We start from the raw sequence: 19,007 nt of genomic DNA on the forward strand, positions 1-19,007 counted from the left end.
CCATTGTAAATAATAGGACAGAAAACATCTGCTAGTGAAAGAAAGTGACAAACAAATACATTTACAACAGTGTGTTACAATACAATTGTAAAAAGAAAGTAAACCTTTTAGTATAATCTTGCATAACCCATTTCCTTGTAATTGTGTCAATTTCCATTTAACTGTACAAGTCATCTGACTATAGAATATCTTGCTGTTTGCATGTTTTCAGTTTTTTTTTTTTTTTTGGAAAATCTGTACTTTAAGTGACATTTGTACATTTCAGAATAACAAGGGTCAGTTTAACAATTTTGAAAATGTCAATTGTGAAATTAATTACTTGATTTTCATTCATCATATATAAACATATTATGTATCAACTGAACAAAAGTCTTAGATTTTTAAAATTTTAAGCATGTGCCTGTATATCCCATCTTTGATATCAGTGTTGTGCAAAAGTTGATTACACCATCATGGAAATTTTCAGAATGAAATATTGAATTATTTGGTAGAATGAGATTTTGGGATAAAGTTATGAATATGTATAGAGTTGTATTTGCTCCACCTTATGTCTCCAACGAAAACAAATACAAGTTGATGGCAGATAACCATGTTGGGATGAAATAGTGTTACATAACAATGAAAAATAAATCATTTCACCCAGATTATGTACCTTCATGAAATCATTAATTTATGAAGTTTTAAAAGAAACTGAATCACAAATTTTCTCATACTATAGAAAATTTAGCCGTTGTAAAGAAATCGGAAATAAAAACTTCCAACACCCACATTTCTACAAAAAAAATTTTTATTTTGTTGTACATGACATGGCCGGATGACACTGCGTGTTGAACATTGAAATATTGTGTAACTTTCTCATGACAACATTCAGACAAACTTTATAACTTTTCACTAACATACAAAAAATCTGTTGTTCCATTTGTCACTATTTTTTTTATCCATTTTACACTTTCCAATAAATCTTGGCAAAAGCGTTTTTTTCTTCCATACATTTTGGTTCCTCCGTCAACATTCTAATGTAATGCCTTTAAGAGATTAAGTCAATGTCACGCTGTGAAAAGCACAAAGACAGACATTTCTATTGGTATTCCTCTCTGGACTTTGAAGGGTGTTTCCATTTGAGCTGGTAAGTTCCTCAAGTAGCACCTGGCGGCACCTCACCTGATCACTCACACCTGAATACACCTGGCTGGTTACCTGAAACAAATCAGCATATCATAACTACATGTAACTAGGTCATTCTATTCTAGTCCTGCCTTAAAATAAAAAAAATCAGTACTTTTTTCTTCTTCACCATAAATCAATAGAAGAAATGACCATCTTGACCTTGAGTGTATCAGCAACACAAAGTATATGAGGCACATGCTTATATCCACTAGTAATACCTCAGTACATACATATTGTATTTAATACTTAGAAACAAAAATCAGCACCAGTTACAAACATCACAAGATTTAAAGCTTCTGTTTAGAAGAAAATAAAACTGCAGGTAAAAAAGATATCAGATTCCTCATACATGTTCACTTCAAAATTCAAAATATGGGACAGAGTGGAAAGTGATAGGAATAAAAATAATTAAAAACATTGTTTTTAAAATCTTTAAATAAATAATTGTAATGCTATACTTGAGCTGTGATGTGTATTTCACAAATCTGCCTACAAGGTATAGGAAGGAAACACAAGGTCAAAGGTAATGATTTGATTGATAATCCAGAGGACCCTTGAGTGGGAGGGGGTTGATGTGAACGTACAAGAAGAGTGTCCACAATTTAATGGCTCTACCTTATTGTCTACTTACGTACAAGAAGAATGTCCACAATTTAATGGCTCTACATTATTGTCTACTTACGTACAAGAAGAGTGTCCACAATTTAATGTCTCTATCTTACTGTCTACTGATGTACAAGAAGAGTGTCCACAATTCAATGAATCTATCTTAGTGTCTACTGATGTACAAGAAGAGTGTCCACAATTTAATGGCTCTACCTTATTGTCTATTTATGTACAAGAAGAGTGTCCACAATTTAATGGCTCTACCTTATTGTCTATTTATGTACAAGAAGAATGTCCACAATTTAATGGCTCTATATTATTGTCTACTTACGTACAAGAAGAGTGTCCACAATTTAATGTCTCTATCTTACTGTCTACTGATGTACAAGAAGAGTGTCCACAATTCAATGAATCTATCTTAGTGTCTACTGATGTACAAGAAGAGTGTCCACAATTTAATGGCTCTACCTTATTGTCTATTTATGTACAAGAAGAGTGTCCACAATTTAATGGCTCTACCTTATTGTCTATTTATGTACAAGAAGAATGTCCACAATTTAATGGCTCTATATTATTGTCTACTTACGTACAAGAAGAGTGTCCACAATTTAATGTCTCTATCTTACTGTCTACTGATGTACAAGAAGAGTGTCCACAATTCAATGAATCTATCTTAGTGTCTACTGATGTACAAGAAGAGTGTCCACAATTTAATGGCTCTACCTTATTGTCTATTTATGTACAAGAAGAGTGTCCACAATTTAATGGCTCTAATGGCTCTTATTGTCTATTTATGTACAATTTAATGAACTGTCTACTGATGTACAAGAAGAGTGTCCACAATTTAATGTCTCTATCTTACTGTCTACTGATGTACAAGAAGAGTGTCCACAATTCAATGAATCTATCTTAGTGTCTACTGATGTACAAGAAGAGTGTCCACAATTTAATCTTAATGGCTACTCCACAATTCATTATTGTCTACTACTCTACTGATGTACAAGAAGAGTGTCCACAATTTAATGTCTCTATCTTACTGTCTACTGATGTACAAGAAGAGTGTCCACAATTCAATGAATCTATCTTAGTGTCTACTGATGTACAAGAAGAGTGTCCACAATTTAATGTCTCTATCTTAGTGTCTACTGATGTACACTAACTGTGTCCACAATTTAATGTCTCTATCTTACTGTCTACTGATGTACAAGAAGAGTGTCCACAATTCAATGAATCTATCTTAGTGTCTACTGATGTACAAGAAGAGTGTCCACAATTTAATGTCTCTATCTTACTGTCTACTGATGTACAAGAAGAGTGTCCACAATTCAATGAATCTATCTTAGTGTCTACTGATGTACAAGAAGAGTGTCCACAATTTAATGGCTCTACATTATTGTCTACTTGTACAAGAAGAGTGTCCACAATTTAATGTCTCTATCTTACTGTCTACTGATGTACAAGAAGAGTGTCCACAATTCAATGAATCTATCTTAGTGTCTACTGATGTACAAGAAGAGTGTCCACAATTTAATGTCTCTATCTTACTGTCTACTGATGTACAAGAAGAGTGTCCACAATTTAATGTCTCTATCTTACTGTCTACTGATGTACAAGAAGAGTGTCCACAATTCAATGAATCTATCTTAGTGTCTACTGATGTACAAGAAGAGTGTCCACAATTTAATGGCTCTACATTATTGTCTACTTACGTACAAGAAGAGTGTCCACAATTTAATGTCTCTATCTTACTGTCTACTGATGTACAAGAAGAGTGTCCACAATTCAATGAATCTATCTTAGTGTCTACTGATGTACAAGAAGAGTGTCCACAATTTAATTCACTTACGTACAAGAAATCAATTTAATCTCTATCTTACTGTCTACTGATGTACAAGAAGAGTGTCCACAATTCAATGAATCTATCTTAGTGTCTACTGATGTACAAGAAGAGTGTCCACAATTCAATGAAGTGTCTACTGATGTACAAGAAGATCCACAATTTGGTCTACTGATGTACAAGAAGAGTGTCCACAATTTTAATGTCTACTCTATCTTAGTGTCTACTGATGTACAAGAAGAGTGTCCACAATTTAATGGCTCTATCTTAGTTCTGATGTACAAGAAGAGTGTCCACAATTTAATGGCTCTACATTATTGTCTACTTACGTACAAGAAGAGTGTCCACAATTTAATGTCTCTATCTTACTGTCTACTGATGTACAAGAAGAGTGTCCACAATTCAATGAATCTATCTTAGTGTCTACTGATGTACAAGAAGAGTGTCCACAATTTAATGGCTCTACCTTATTGTCTATTTATGTACAAGAAGAGTGTCCACAATTTAATGGCTCTACCTTATTGTCTATTTATGTACAAGAAGAGTGTCCACAATTTAATGGCTCTAATTGTCTACTTACTTTCCATCATATTCTGCATCTACTGGATCTTGTACAAATTCTGTCGACACAGAATAACAAATTTTAAATACAAAAACAACATCATCAAATCTACAACAATTGTAAATCTTGTTGCAAAAACATTTGCATGCTAGTTGAGAGAATTTTCATGATAGTTGAAAGGCTTGTGACAGATTTATCTTTTTTTTATGACAGACTGATCTTTATTTGTTCATATGTAGGAAAACTTATTGCTTTCTTTCTGCCTTTAAATCTTGTAATTTGATTTTGTTTGTAAAAAAAAAAGTATAATTTCACAAAATTTAACGAGTAACGGTGTGAAATTTAGTCAGCAGAAATTTTCTCAGGTTTTCACTGATCTCTATAAGTTTTTTCATGAAAAATATCTAGCACCATTTTTTCCCTGTGGCATTTTGATTCAACTATTTTATGAAGAGTTACTGCCCTTCATTCTTCTTTAAACTTTTTAATTTGGGTCCCATCTCTCAGTTTCCAACCTAATCCATTTTAACTTCAAATTTCTTGATTAAAGTAACATTGTAATTATTGATTGATATTAATAAATGATTTTCTCTTTGGCCTGGAAAGGGTGTGGTACTTTCTTACTGCAGTAAACCAAAGAAAGACATTAGCGTCAAACCTCGGTTGTTGCACGATGTAAAGCACTCACCACTGTACCATCACAACTGTATTGGTGGACCTTGGTGTCTGCACAGGATGTTTCACTAATATTGTTTTCATTTAAACTTATAATTCCACTTTTGGGAACTACAGATATGAAGAATATTGATCACTTTTGACCTAAAAAGAGTTACAAAAACAATTAGTGATTCTTTGTAATCCCTGTGAACTCCAAAGATCTTCTGAATAACAAACCTTGACTCTGTAATCTTTTTATGAACTGTGTTTTGTAGACGTCTCTGAGAGGTATATCCTGGGCATCTTTCTCAGCTTTAATTTCAGCTTTAGCTTTTTGAACAGCTATGGAAGCTGGAAGGCCAATCCATTCTGCTTCCTCAAGCTAAAACAGATAACATAATAAATCTGTTTTACACACACATTAACTGGTTCACTGATAATATATATATATACATTTTAAAGCTACAACTACCGGATACCCGATGAATATCTTCAAAAATTCACCAAGACAAATATTGAAGATTTTAGTCCCCAAGACACTTTCAAATGTGTAACTGAAGATACAACTAAATACATTTTTTAATAACACATGCCAATCTCATTATTCATTGAAAATTTTTCAGCTAAACATATATGATCCAAAAAGTGATAAACAGGATCTGTAACACTTAAACTTAAGCATATCCTTCCAACCTTATGAACTAAAACTGTCCAGAACACCGAAAATCTCAAACTTTTGACTGGAACTTACTCGGCAAACGAAATATAGTCATCAACAAAACATATCAGTACTTTGAATTTTTACTTGAACATTTTCCAGCCGAACTAAATATGAACCAAACAATCATAAACCAAATCTCAAACTTTTGTTTGAAAAAAACAAATCTGACCAATTACTAACATATACTACAGTACAAAACAAACAAAACTGACCAATTACTAACATATACTACAGTACAAAACAAACAAAACTGACCAATTACTAACATATACTAACTACAGTACAAAACAAACAAAACTGACCAATTACTAACATATACTACAGTACAAAACAAACAAAACTGACCAATTACTAACATATACTACAGTACAAAACAAACAAAACTGACCAATTACTAACATATACTACAGTACAAAACAAACAAAACTGACCAATTACTAACATATACTACAGTACAAAACAAACAAAACTGACCAATTACTAACATATACTACAGTACAAAACAAACAAAACTGACCAATTACTAACATATACTACAGTACAAAACAAACAAAACTGACCAATTACTAACATATACTACAGTACAAAACAAACAAAACTGACCAATTACTAACATATACTACAGTACAAAACAAACAAAACTGACCAATTACTAACATATACTACAGTACAAAACAAACAAAACTGACCAATTACTAACATATACTACAGTACAAAACAAACAAAACTGACCAATTACTAACATATACTACAGTACAAAACAAACAAAACTGACCAATTACTAACATATACTACAGTACAAAACAAACAAAACTGACCAATTACTAACATATACTACAGTACAAAACAAACAAAACTGACCAATTACTAACATATACTACAGTACAAAACAAACAAAACTGACCAATTACTAACATATACTACAGTACAAAACAAACAAAACTGACCAATTACTAACATATACTACAGTACAAAACAAACAAAACTGACCAATTACTAACATATACTACAGTACAAAACAAACAAAACTGACCAATTACTAACATATACTACAGTACAAAACAAACAAAACTGACCAATTACTAACATATACTACAGTACAAAACAAACAAAACTGACCAATTACTAACATATACTACAGTACAAAACAAACAAAACTGACCAATTACTAACATATACTACAGTACAAAACAAACAAAACTGACCAATTACTAACATATACTACAGTACAAAACAAACAAAACTGACCAATTACTAACATATACTACAGTACAAAACAAACAAAACTGACCAATTACTAACATATACTACAGTACAAAACAAACAAAACTGACCAATTACTAACATATACTACAGTACAAAACAAACAAAACTGACCAATTACTAACATATACTACAGTACAAAACAAACAAAACTGACCAATTACTAACATATACTACAGTACAAAACAAACAAAACTGACCAATTACTAACATATACTACAGTACAAAACAAACAAAACTGACCAATTACTAACATATACTACAGTACAGAACAAACAAAACTGACCAATTACTAACATATACTACAGTACAAAACAAACAAAACTGACCAATTACTAACATATACTACAGTACAAAACAAACAAAACTGACCAATTACTAACATATACTACAGTACAAAACAAACAAAACTGACCAATTACTAACATATACTACAGTACAAAACAAACAAAACTGACCAATTACTAACATATACTACAGTACAAAACAAACAAAACTGACCAATTACTAACATATACTACAGTACAAAACAAACAAAACTGACCAATTACTAACATATACTACAGTACAAAACAAACAAAACTGACCAATTACTAACATATACTACAGTACAAAACAAACAAAACTGACCAATTACTAACATATACTACAGTACAAAACAAACAAAACTGACCAATTACTAACATATACTACAGTACAAAACAAACAAAACTGACCAATTACTAACATATACTACAGTACAAAACAAACAAAACTGACCAATTACTAACATATACTACAGTACAAAACAAACAAAACTGACCAATTACTAACATATACTACAGTACAAAACAAACAAAACTGACCAATTACTAACATATACTACAGTACAAAACAAACAAAACTGACCAATTACTAACATATACTACAGTACAAAACAAACAAAACTGACCAATTACTAACATATACTAACTACAGTACAAAACAAACAAAACTGACCAATTACTAACATATACTACAGTACAAAACAAACAAAACTGACCAATTACTAACATATACTACAGTACAAAACAAACAAAACTGACCAATTACTAACATATACTACAGTACAAAACAAACAAAACTGACCAATTACTAACATATACTACAGTACAAAACAAACAAAACTGACCAATTACTAACATATACTACAGTACAAAACAAACAAAACTGACCAATTACTAACATATACTACAGTACAAAACAAACAAAACTGACCAATTACTAACATATACTACAGTACAAAACAAACAAAACAACATATACTACAGTACAAAACAAACAAAATTACCAATTACTAACATATACTACAGTACAAAACAAACAAAACTGACCAATTACTAACATATACTACAGTACAAAACAAACAAAACTGACCAATTACTAACATATACTACAGTACAAAACAAACAAAACTGACCAATTACTAACATATACTACAGTACAAAACAAACAAAACTGACCAATTACTAACATATACTACAGTACAAAACAAACAAAACTGACCAATTACTAACATATACTACAGTACAAAACAAACAAAACTGACCAATTACTAACATATACTACAGTACAAAACAAACAAAACTGACCAATTACTAACATATACTACAGTACAAAACAAACAAAACTGACCAATTACTAACATATACTACAGTACAAAACAAACAAAACTGACCAATTACTAACATATACTAACTACAGTACAAAACAAACAAAACTGACCAATTACTAACATATACTACAGTACAAAACAAACAAAACTGACCAATTACTAACATATACTACAGTACAAAACAAACAAAACTGACCAATTACTAACATATACTACAGTACAAAACAAACAAAACTGACCAATTACTAACATATACTACAGTACAAAACAAACAAAACTGACCAATTACTAACATATACTACAGTACAAAACAAACAAAACTGACCAATTACTAACATATACTACAGTACAAAACAAACAAAACTGACCAATTACTAACATATACTACAGTACAAAACAAACAAAACTGACCAATTACTAACATATACTACAGTACAAAACAAACAAAACTGACCAATTACTAACATATACTACAGTACAAAACAAACAAAACTGACCAATTACTAACATATACTACAGTACAAAACAAACAAAACTGACCAATTACTAACATATACTACAGTACAAAACAAACAAAACTGACCAATTACTAACATATACTACAGTACAAAACAAACAAAACTGACCAATTACTAACATATACTACAGTACAAAACAAACAAAACTGACCAATTACTAACATATACTACAGTACAAAACAAACAAAACTGACCAATTACTAACATATACTACAGTACAAAACAAACAAAACTGACCAATTACTAACATATACTACAGTACAAAACAAACAAAACTGACCAATTACTAACATATACTACAGTACAAAACAAACAAAACTGACCAATTACTAACATATACTACAGTACAAAACAAACAAAACTGACCAATTACTAACATATACTACAGTACAAAACAAACAAAACTGACCAATTACTAACATATACTACAGTACAAAACAAACAAAACTGACCAATTACTAACATATACTACAGTACAAAACAAACAAAACTGACCAATTACTAACATATACTACAGTACAAAACAAACAAAACTGACCAATTACTAACATATACTACAGTACAAAACAAACAAAACTGACCAATTACTAACATATACTACAGTACAAAACAAACAAAACTGACCAATTACTAACATATACTACAGTACAAAACAAACAAAACTGACCAATTACTAACATATATATACAAAACAAACAAAACTACAGTACAAAACAAACAAAACTGACCAATTACTAACATATACTACAGTACAAAACAAACAAAACTGACCAATTACTAACATATACTACAGTACAAAACAAACAAAACTGACCAATTACTAACATATACTACAGTACAAAACAAACAAAACTGACCAATTACTAACATATACTACAGTACAAAACAAACAAAACTGACCAATTACTAACATATACTACAGTACAAAACAAACAAAACTGACCAATTACTAACATATACTACAGTACAAAACAAACAAAACTGACCAATTACTAACATATACTACAGTACAAAACAAACAAAACTGACCAATTACTAACATATACTACAGTACAAAACAAACAAAACTGACCAATTACTAACATATACTACAGTACAAAACAAACAAAACTGACCAATTACTAACATATACTACAGTACAAAACAAACAAAACTGACCAATTACTAACATATACTACAGTACAAAACAAACAAAACTGACCAATTACTAACATATACTACAGTACAAAACAAACAAAACTGACCAATTACTAACATATACTACAGTACAAAACAAACAAAACTGACCAATTACTAACATATACTACAGTACAAAACAAACAAAACTGACCAATTACTAACATATACTGCAGTAAAATAGAAACATACAAAACTGACCAATTACTAACATATACTACAGTACAAAACAAACAAAACTGACCAATTACTAACATATACTACAGTACAAAACAAACAAAACTGACCAATTACTAACATATACTACAGTACAAAACAAACAAAACTGACCAATTACTAACATATACTAACAGTACAGTAAAACAAACAAAACTGACCAATTACTAACATATACTACAGTACAAAACAAACAAAACTGACCAATTACTAACATATACTACAGTACAAAACAAACAAAACTGACCAATTACTAACATATACTACAGTACAAAACAAACAAAACTGACCAATTACTAACATATACTACAGTACAAAACAAACAAAACTGACCAATTACTAACATATACTACAGTACAAAACAAACAAAACTGACCAATTACTAACATATACTACAGTACAAAACAAACAAAACTGACCAATTACTAACATATACTACAGTACAAAACAAACAAAACTGACCAATTACTAACATATACTACAGTACAAAACAAACAAAACTGACCAATTACTAACATATACTACAGTACAAAACAAACAAAACTGACCAATTACTAACATATACTACAGTACAAAACAAACAAAAACAATTACTAACATATACTACAGTACAAAACATACAAAACTGACCAATTACTAACATATACTACAGTAAAATAGAAACATACAAAACTGACCAATTACTAACATATACTACAGTACAAAACAAACAAAACTGACCAATTACTAACATATACTACAGTACAAAACAAACAAAACTGACCAATTACTAACATATACTACAGTACAAAACAAACAAAACTGACCAATTACTAACATATACTACAGTACAAAACAAACAAAACTGACCAATTACTAACATATACTACAGTACAAAACAAACAAAACTGACCAATTACTAACATATACTACAGTACAAAACAAACAAAACTGACCAATTACTAACATATACTACAGTACAAAACAAACAAAACTGACCAATTACTAACATATACTACAGTACAAAACAAACAAAACTGACCAATTACTAACATATACTACAGTACAAAACAAACAAAACTGACCAATTACTAACATATACTACAGTACAAAACAAACAAAACTGACCAATTACTAACATATACTACAGTACAAAACAAACAAAACTGACCAATTACTAACATATACTACAGTACAAAACAAACAAAACTGACCAATTACTAACATATACTACAGTACAAAACAAACAAAACTGACCAATTACTAACATATACTACAGTACAAAACAAACAAAACTGACCAATTACTAACATATACTACAGTACAAAACAAACAAAACTGACCAATTACTAACATATACTACAGTACAAAACAAACAAAACTGACCAATTACTAACATATACTACAGTACAAAACAAACAAAACTGACCAATTACTAACATATACTACAGTACAAAACAAACAAAACTGACCAATTACTAACATATACTACAGTACAAAACAAACAAAACTGACCAATTACTAACATATACTACAGTACAAAACAAACAAAACTGACCAATTACTAACATATACTACAGTACAAAACAAACAAAACTGACCAATTACTAACATATACTACAGTACAAAACAAACAAAACTGACCAATTACTAACATATACTACAGTAAAATAGAAACATACAAAACTGACCAATTACTAACATATACTACAGTACAAAACAAACAAAACTGACCAATTACTAACATATACTACAGTACAAAACAAACAAAACTGACCAATTACTAACATATACTACAGTACAAAACAAACAAAACTGACCAATTACTAACATATACGACAGTACAAAACAAACAAAACTGACAAATTACTAACATATACTACAGTACAAAACAAACAAAACTGACCAATTACTAACATATACTACAGTACAAAACAAACAAAACTGACCAATTACTAACATATACTACAGTACAAAACAAACAAAACTGACCAATTACTAACATATACTACTGACCAATTACTAACATATACAGTACAAAACAAACAAAACTGACCAATTACTAACATATACTACAGTACAAAACAAACAAAACTGACCAATTACTAACATATACTACAGTACAAAACAAACAAAACTGACCAATTACTAACATATACTACAGTACAAAACAAACAAAACTGACCAATTACTAACATATACTACAGTACAAAACAAACAAAACTGACCAATTACTAACATATACTACAGTACAAAACAAACAAAACTGACCAATTACTAACATATACTACAGTACAAAACAAACAAAACTGACCAATTACTAACATATACTACAGTACAAAACAAACAAAACTGACCAATTACTAACATATACTACAGTACAAAACAAACAAAACTGACCAATTACTAACATATACTACAGTACAAAACAAACAAAACTGACCAATTACTAACATATACTACAGTACAAAACAAACAAAACTGACCAATTACTAACATATACTACAGTACAAAACAAACAAAACTGACCAATTACTAACATATACTACAGTACAAAACAAACAAAACTGACCAATTACTAACATATACTACAGTACAAAACAAACAAAACTGACCAATTACTAACATATACTACAGTACAAAACAAACAAAACTGACCAATTACTAACATATACTACAGTACAAAACAAACAAAACTGACCAATTACTAACATATACTACAAAACAAACTACAGTACAAAACAAACAAAACTGACCAATTACTAACATATACTACAGTACAAAACAAACAAAACTGACCAATTACTAACATATACTACAGTACAAAACAAACAAAACTGACCAATTACTAACATATACTACAGTACAAAACAAACAAAACTGACCAATTACTAACATATACTACAGTACAAAACAAACAAAACTGACCAATTACTAACATATACTACAGTACAAAACAAACAAAACTGACCAATTACTAACATATACTACAGTACAAAACAAACAAAACTGACCAATTACTAACATATACTACAGTACAAAACAAACAAAACTGACCAATTACTAACATATACTACAGTACAAAACAAACAAAACTGACCAATTACTAACATATACTACAGTACAAAACAAACAAAACTGACCAATTACTAACATATACTACAGTACAAAACAAACAAAACTGACCAATTACTAACATATACTACAGTACAAAACAAACAAAACTGACCAATTACTAACATATACTACAGTACAAAACAAACAAAACTGACCAATTACTAACATATACTACAGTACAAAACAAACAAAACTGACCAATTACTAACATATACTACAGTACAAAACAAACAAAACTGACCAATTACTAACATATACTGCAGTAAAATAGAAACATACAAAACTGACCAATTACTAACATATACTACAGTAAAATAGAAACATACAAAACTGACCAATTACTAACATATACTACAGTAAAATAGAAACTCTTCAAGGAGGCACTAGTCATTAAACTACCTATTTTTGACAACTTTTTTAATGAAATGTTTTCCAAGGAAAATAAAACTGTTTAACCAAGTAAACACTATGACATGTACAATTATCTTTGCAGTGTTAAATGTTGAACATCATCAGAATCATCATTGATTATGTCAGGCACAGAAATGAGCCAAACAAGTACATATTCTTTATGACTTACAATATTTACTTTCATCAGGAATTAATGGGACAATATAATGGACATGCTGTGTTAAGACAATATTTTATCTCATTCCATACATATCACATCTCCAAAATATACAAGACTTAAAGAATAGTATGCAGTTATTGACTGGGGCTGAGGGCAACAGATCATCTGTTGGCTCCTCAGCAAACTGTTGCCCAAGGCCGACAAAGATGACATAAAAGTACTACAACACAAACCATATTTCAAATCTGTAACAATTTATTCAACTATATTAATATGGTAACATCAAATCTTGAATTAATTCTGAAATTAAAAACATCACCAAGCTATGTAAACAAAACATCGTTATCACTCGGGCGTACTCGTAGGCTTCCGTAAAGCACTCAACAGTCGATTTTAACAGTCATTTGGACCGGTGAACAAAACAGTTAAACTTTTGACATTTCTTTCTCTATATGAATATATAGGAACTGAATCTACAGGGCATAACAAAAGTTCTTATAACACAACCAGTAGAGGATTAGAGTGTGACATTTCGATGACCACATGATCTCCTTCATCAGACAAATGACCAGTGTGGAACGTACTAGCACTGACCTACATATTGTATGAGATGGTAAGAAATCGACCAATTTTTTTGGTTGTACTATAATCCAATGTACACCAAGATCGAAAATACCATTGATATGCTGAAGATAGACATAAGGTTGAAAATACCATTGATATGCTGAAGATAGACATAAGGTTGAAAATACCATTGATATGCTGAAGATAGACATAAGGTTGAAAATACCATTGATATGCTGAAGATAGAAATAAGGTTGAAAATACCACTGATATGCTGAAGATAGACATACGTTTGAAAATACCACTGATATGCTGAAGATAGGTTGAAAATACCACTGATATGCTGAAGATAGACATACGTTTGAAAATACCACTGATATGTTGAAGATAGACATAAGGTTGAAAATACCACTGATATGCTGAAGATAGACATACGTTTGAAAATACCACTGATATGTTGAAGATAGACATAAGGTTGAAAATACCACTGATATGCTGAAGATAGACATAAGGTTGAAAATACCATTGATATGCTGAAGATAGACATACGTTTGAAAATACCACTGATATGCTGAAGATAGACATAAGGTTGAAAATACCACTGATATGCTGAAGATAGACATACGTTTGAAAATACCACTGATATGTTGAAGATAGACATAAGGTTGAAAATACCACTGATATGCTGAAGATAGACATACGTTTGAAAATACCACTGATATGTTGAAGATAGACATAAGGTTGAAAATACCACTGATATGCTGAAGATAGACATACGTTTGAAAATACCACTGATATGTTGAAGATAGACATAAGGTTGAAAATACCATTGATATGCTGAAGATATACATTAAGGTTGAACATATCATTGATATGTTCTAAACATATATGGCCTGTGTTGCATAAAGTCTGAAATATTGAGACAAACTTTCAGTTTCTACCTTGAAAGTTTCCATCATGTGAGTCTAATTTCAATCTGTAAATGATATTATCTTTTTATTGTGGTCAGCAGGCCCTTCTGATGTTATAGATGTTACCTGAAGCCAGTTGTATTCAATTTGTTGAGAAATTGATGAAGTATATGGTTCTGTCAATCATCACAATGGGAACATGTGTGTTATAGAAATTATAAAAGTGGTGACCGACTGATCTATAAGTATAAAACAAGGTCTTTGTGACATAAATGGCAGTACTAATTAAAATAAACAGACACAGCAATTTCAATAAAGATTTTCAAAACCCTTAGCTTCCTGAAAACCAAACAATCTGTCGTGTATTTTCAACGAAATTTTTACCATAGACATTTCATTTTTACCATTTCTGAAGCAAAATTGTTTGTTTTTGATGAAAACAAAGAAATTTGAATTAAAAAGTTGATGAAATTGTATAAATGAGAGTACTCTAAGATTATATTGCTACAGTAAAACTAACAGTGCTGTGGCTAACGGGCTTCTGTTTCCTTGCTCTAACCTAAGTGATCACACAGGCATACTGATCACTGTAAGGATCTGTCAAGGCCCTTTGATCCAACATTTATGTACTTATAGTAAAATGTGTAAAATGAAAGTAGAATCTCACAGCATATGGTGAAATAATTGGTCCCTTTTACTTCACTTAGATATCAAAGTGGCTTCATGAAGTGGACAGGGGGTTTAACCATTACTACATGAAACCCTGTGGATTTATCACCTTGGCCCTTCCATCTGTCCCCTTCTAGGGATCACCCTGACCCCTCTACCCTCAATTTTCATCCTCATCATACATCTTTGTGTAACACCATTCTAACACTTTGTCACAGTTAGAAAAGTCCCAAGCTTCTAGCTGTTGTATTAGGAAGTGGGTAGTCTTACGAAATCTCAATGGTTTACATACTGATGTGATGTAACCAAATGTCATTATGATCCATTTAATGGAGTTGGAATTGTCGTGACTCCGTAAAGTTTTTTTTTTAATTACTCTCGGTCTCACTAATGATTTAGGACTGAACTGAAGGGCCCTTAATATGATAATTGTCCTGACTTTAGAAAGATTTTACGCAGAAAAAACCTAATACTAAGAGTCATTCTGAAACTAGCACCTCCACAACAGGATGAATTGATTTTTCATGAAAACGATATCATATTTGACATCGTTGGATATCTCGCAACAAATGCTTTGTTGGAAACTTTAATTCAAATTAAACCCTTACCTGATAGAAACTCATCTTTTGTACACAAAAGAAAAAAAATATGAATGTGAATGATGTAAAAGAGTTCTTTCCACTCCTAACTGATTTCTGTCAAGTTCATCCCTGTTCAATCAATTTTACAATTTATCAATTAAATTCTCACATCTTCACATTATTTAAAAGTTAGATAACCACCCAACACTCATAAACAAAGGAATTTCCCTAACTGTATATCAATGTATGTAGCAGCTTCTCCCTCAGATCATTTCCACAAAATATAAAATTTCATGTGACCACTTTAAAAAATGTTAGAAGACAAAAACAATGTGAGACATGGTTTCAGCGATTCCACATATGTAACTTTATTCCTTAGATCTAAATACCTAGCTGACTGTGTGACCATGTGACTGCTGCTATGTGACCTTTGCTTTGTGACCTTGTGACCTAAGCTGTGTGACCTTGTGTCAGTAAGATGTGAAGACATATTTTTCATGTCCAATGAAAGACTAAAACAGATGGAAAAACAATCAGAGGTCGATTTGGTATAATTTATGCTTTCCCCGTTTTGTATTTCTTTTCTCTACACATCTAATAAATGTTTCCCATGTTTAAATAGAATTTTAAATATTCATGCATTTCCTGTATAATGTCATGGTAACATTATTTCTGTCATGGTAGCATGACATTCAGTCATAAATTCTGAATTTTCAAGAATTTTAGAGTCAACTGAATGCCTATAAAATAGTTATATTTCATTTCTACAAGCAGTAACCTGTCATTTAAATTGTAGAAGGAACAAGCTGGCTTTCACGGTCACTTTCAAAGGAATTCATTTACTGGCATGTTTTAACTTTTTTCATTCTATTTATAGCTAATTTATGGGTTTAAGACAAAAACTGTCATCAAATCAAATTATTTATCATGGTAAAATATGTGTTCGTTTTAATTATCTTTATTAAAAAAATATTACAATAAGTATGAGGCTGAAGTACTTAAGTTTGTATTTCTTGTTAACATGGGATTTGCGAAATATTTTTTCTTCCAAAAAATAATTTCTGATATTTTGAGCAAACTGTGCTTATCCCTGGACTTAATTTTTCTTTGTAATAAGTGAATTGATTGAAGAAATTAGTAAAACATCTGAGACTGAAACCTATGTGTTAGATTTTAGAAATAGGTTTTTTCTAAAAATAATCATTTCCAATATTTGGGGCAAGTGCACACACGTCCATGACCTTAATAGTTTTGTAAAGGTGAGAATGTGCAGATTGAGTAATGGTGACAGGGTGGAGAGGGCCGAGCTTTCTAGCCCACCATCACTACTATTGTCATGGTAATATTATCGAGGAGGTCACGGGAACCTCACGCTCCATCTATTGCATAATGATTTGAATTCCAACACATAAAATTGAACAACATGGCTTATCTCCTTTTCTTAATTAGCATAACTCTGTGTGACTTCTTTGTATGGATTTCCATAACAATCAGTCTGTTCTGTCCTTGTCTGCTGAAAATGGTGGAATTTAGGGGACAGGTCTCCAGCTGGACCCTATTTACCATGACAACAGGTACCTCCTTAATCTCTTTTCTCTAGACAGGGGCACACTTAAGGCTCGAGTCAGGTGACTCACTGCTCCCTTTGCACCTTGTACATTGTCTTTTTGTAAACAAAAACTTTTATGATGTAAAATTCATAATATAAGTCAACAAATTATGACTGCGGTGTGTTAAGTGCCTTTAATTATTTATTCTTACTTTGCAAGGTCCCTTGCTCTGTAAACTTACTACACAGCTACCAGATGTTGTTTGTAAAGAAGCCAAATGCCAACAAAAGCAATTAACATGCATATATTGTTACCTTTAACTGATTTCCCTGTTAGAGTATGATAAGACATTAACATACAACCTGCATTTCAAAGACCTGTCATCTTCATAGAAATTTCAAACAATGAAATCCTAAACACTTGTTCTATTTCATTTTCTTTTTAAATTTTTATAAGTGATTAAGAGGAATGCAAAAACAGGTTTAGTTTTGAAATTTTGATATTTAATGAAAACTTTTCAATGAATTTAAAATGTCTCCTTAATGATTTAAAGCTAATAATACAATGTTTTACAAGTAAGGGCACATGAATATGTTAGTCACTATTTTCACATGTAAAGATTTCCAAGAGAGACTACAAAGTCTGTTGATATTCAAAAATTCGGTCTTCGGAAACAATCCCATCACGAAATTTCAAACATCACAAGCAA

At 30.8% G+C, this 19,007-nt stretch overlaps 1 protein-coding gene across 1 annotated transcript in view; it reads right to left on the reverse strand.

The window, feature by feature from the left end:
* Window positions 1-769: 769 nt before the first annotated feature.
* The window catches only part of LOC132544724 (large ribosomal subunit protein bL28m-like), a 58,883-nt gene continuing 40,645 nt past the window's right edge, over window positions 770-19,007 (reverse strand). The window contains exons 6-8 of the mRNA XM_060208372.1: window positions 5,067-5,211; window positions 4,191-4,230; window positions 770-1,197 (exon numbers count right to left, since the gene is read on the reverse strand). Of these exons, the coding sequence (XP_060064355.1) occupies window positions 1,194-1,197; window positions 4,191-4,230; window positions 5,067-5,211 (189 nt within the window). The 3' untranslated portion in view covers window positions 770-1,193. The remainder of the gene's footprint in view (window positions 1,198-4,190; window positions 4,231-5,066; window positions 5,212-19,007) is intronic.

Source organism: Ylistrum balloti, unplaced genomic scaffold, assembly GCF_031769215.1.
Source record: "Ylistrum balloti isolate Yb309-2 unplaced genomic scaffold, AGI_CSIRO_Ybal_v1 Utg369808, whole genome shotgun sequence".
NCBI lineage: Eukaryota > Metazoa > Mollusca > Bivalvia > Pectinida > Pectinidae > Ylistrum > Ylistrum balloti.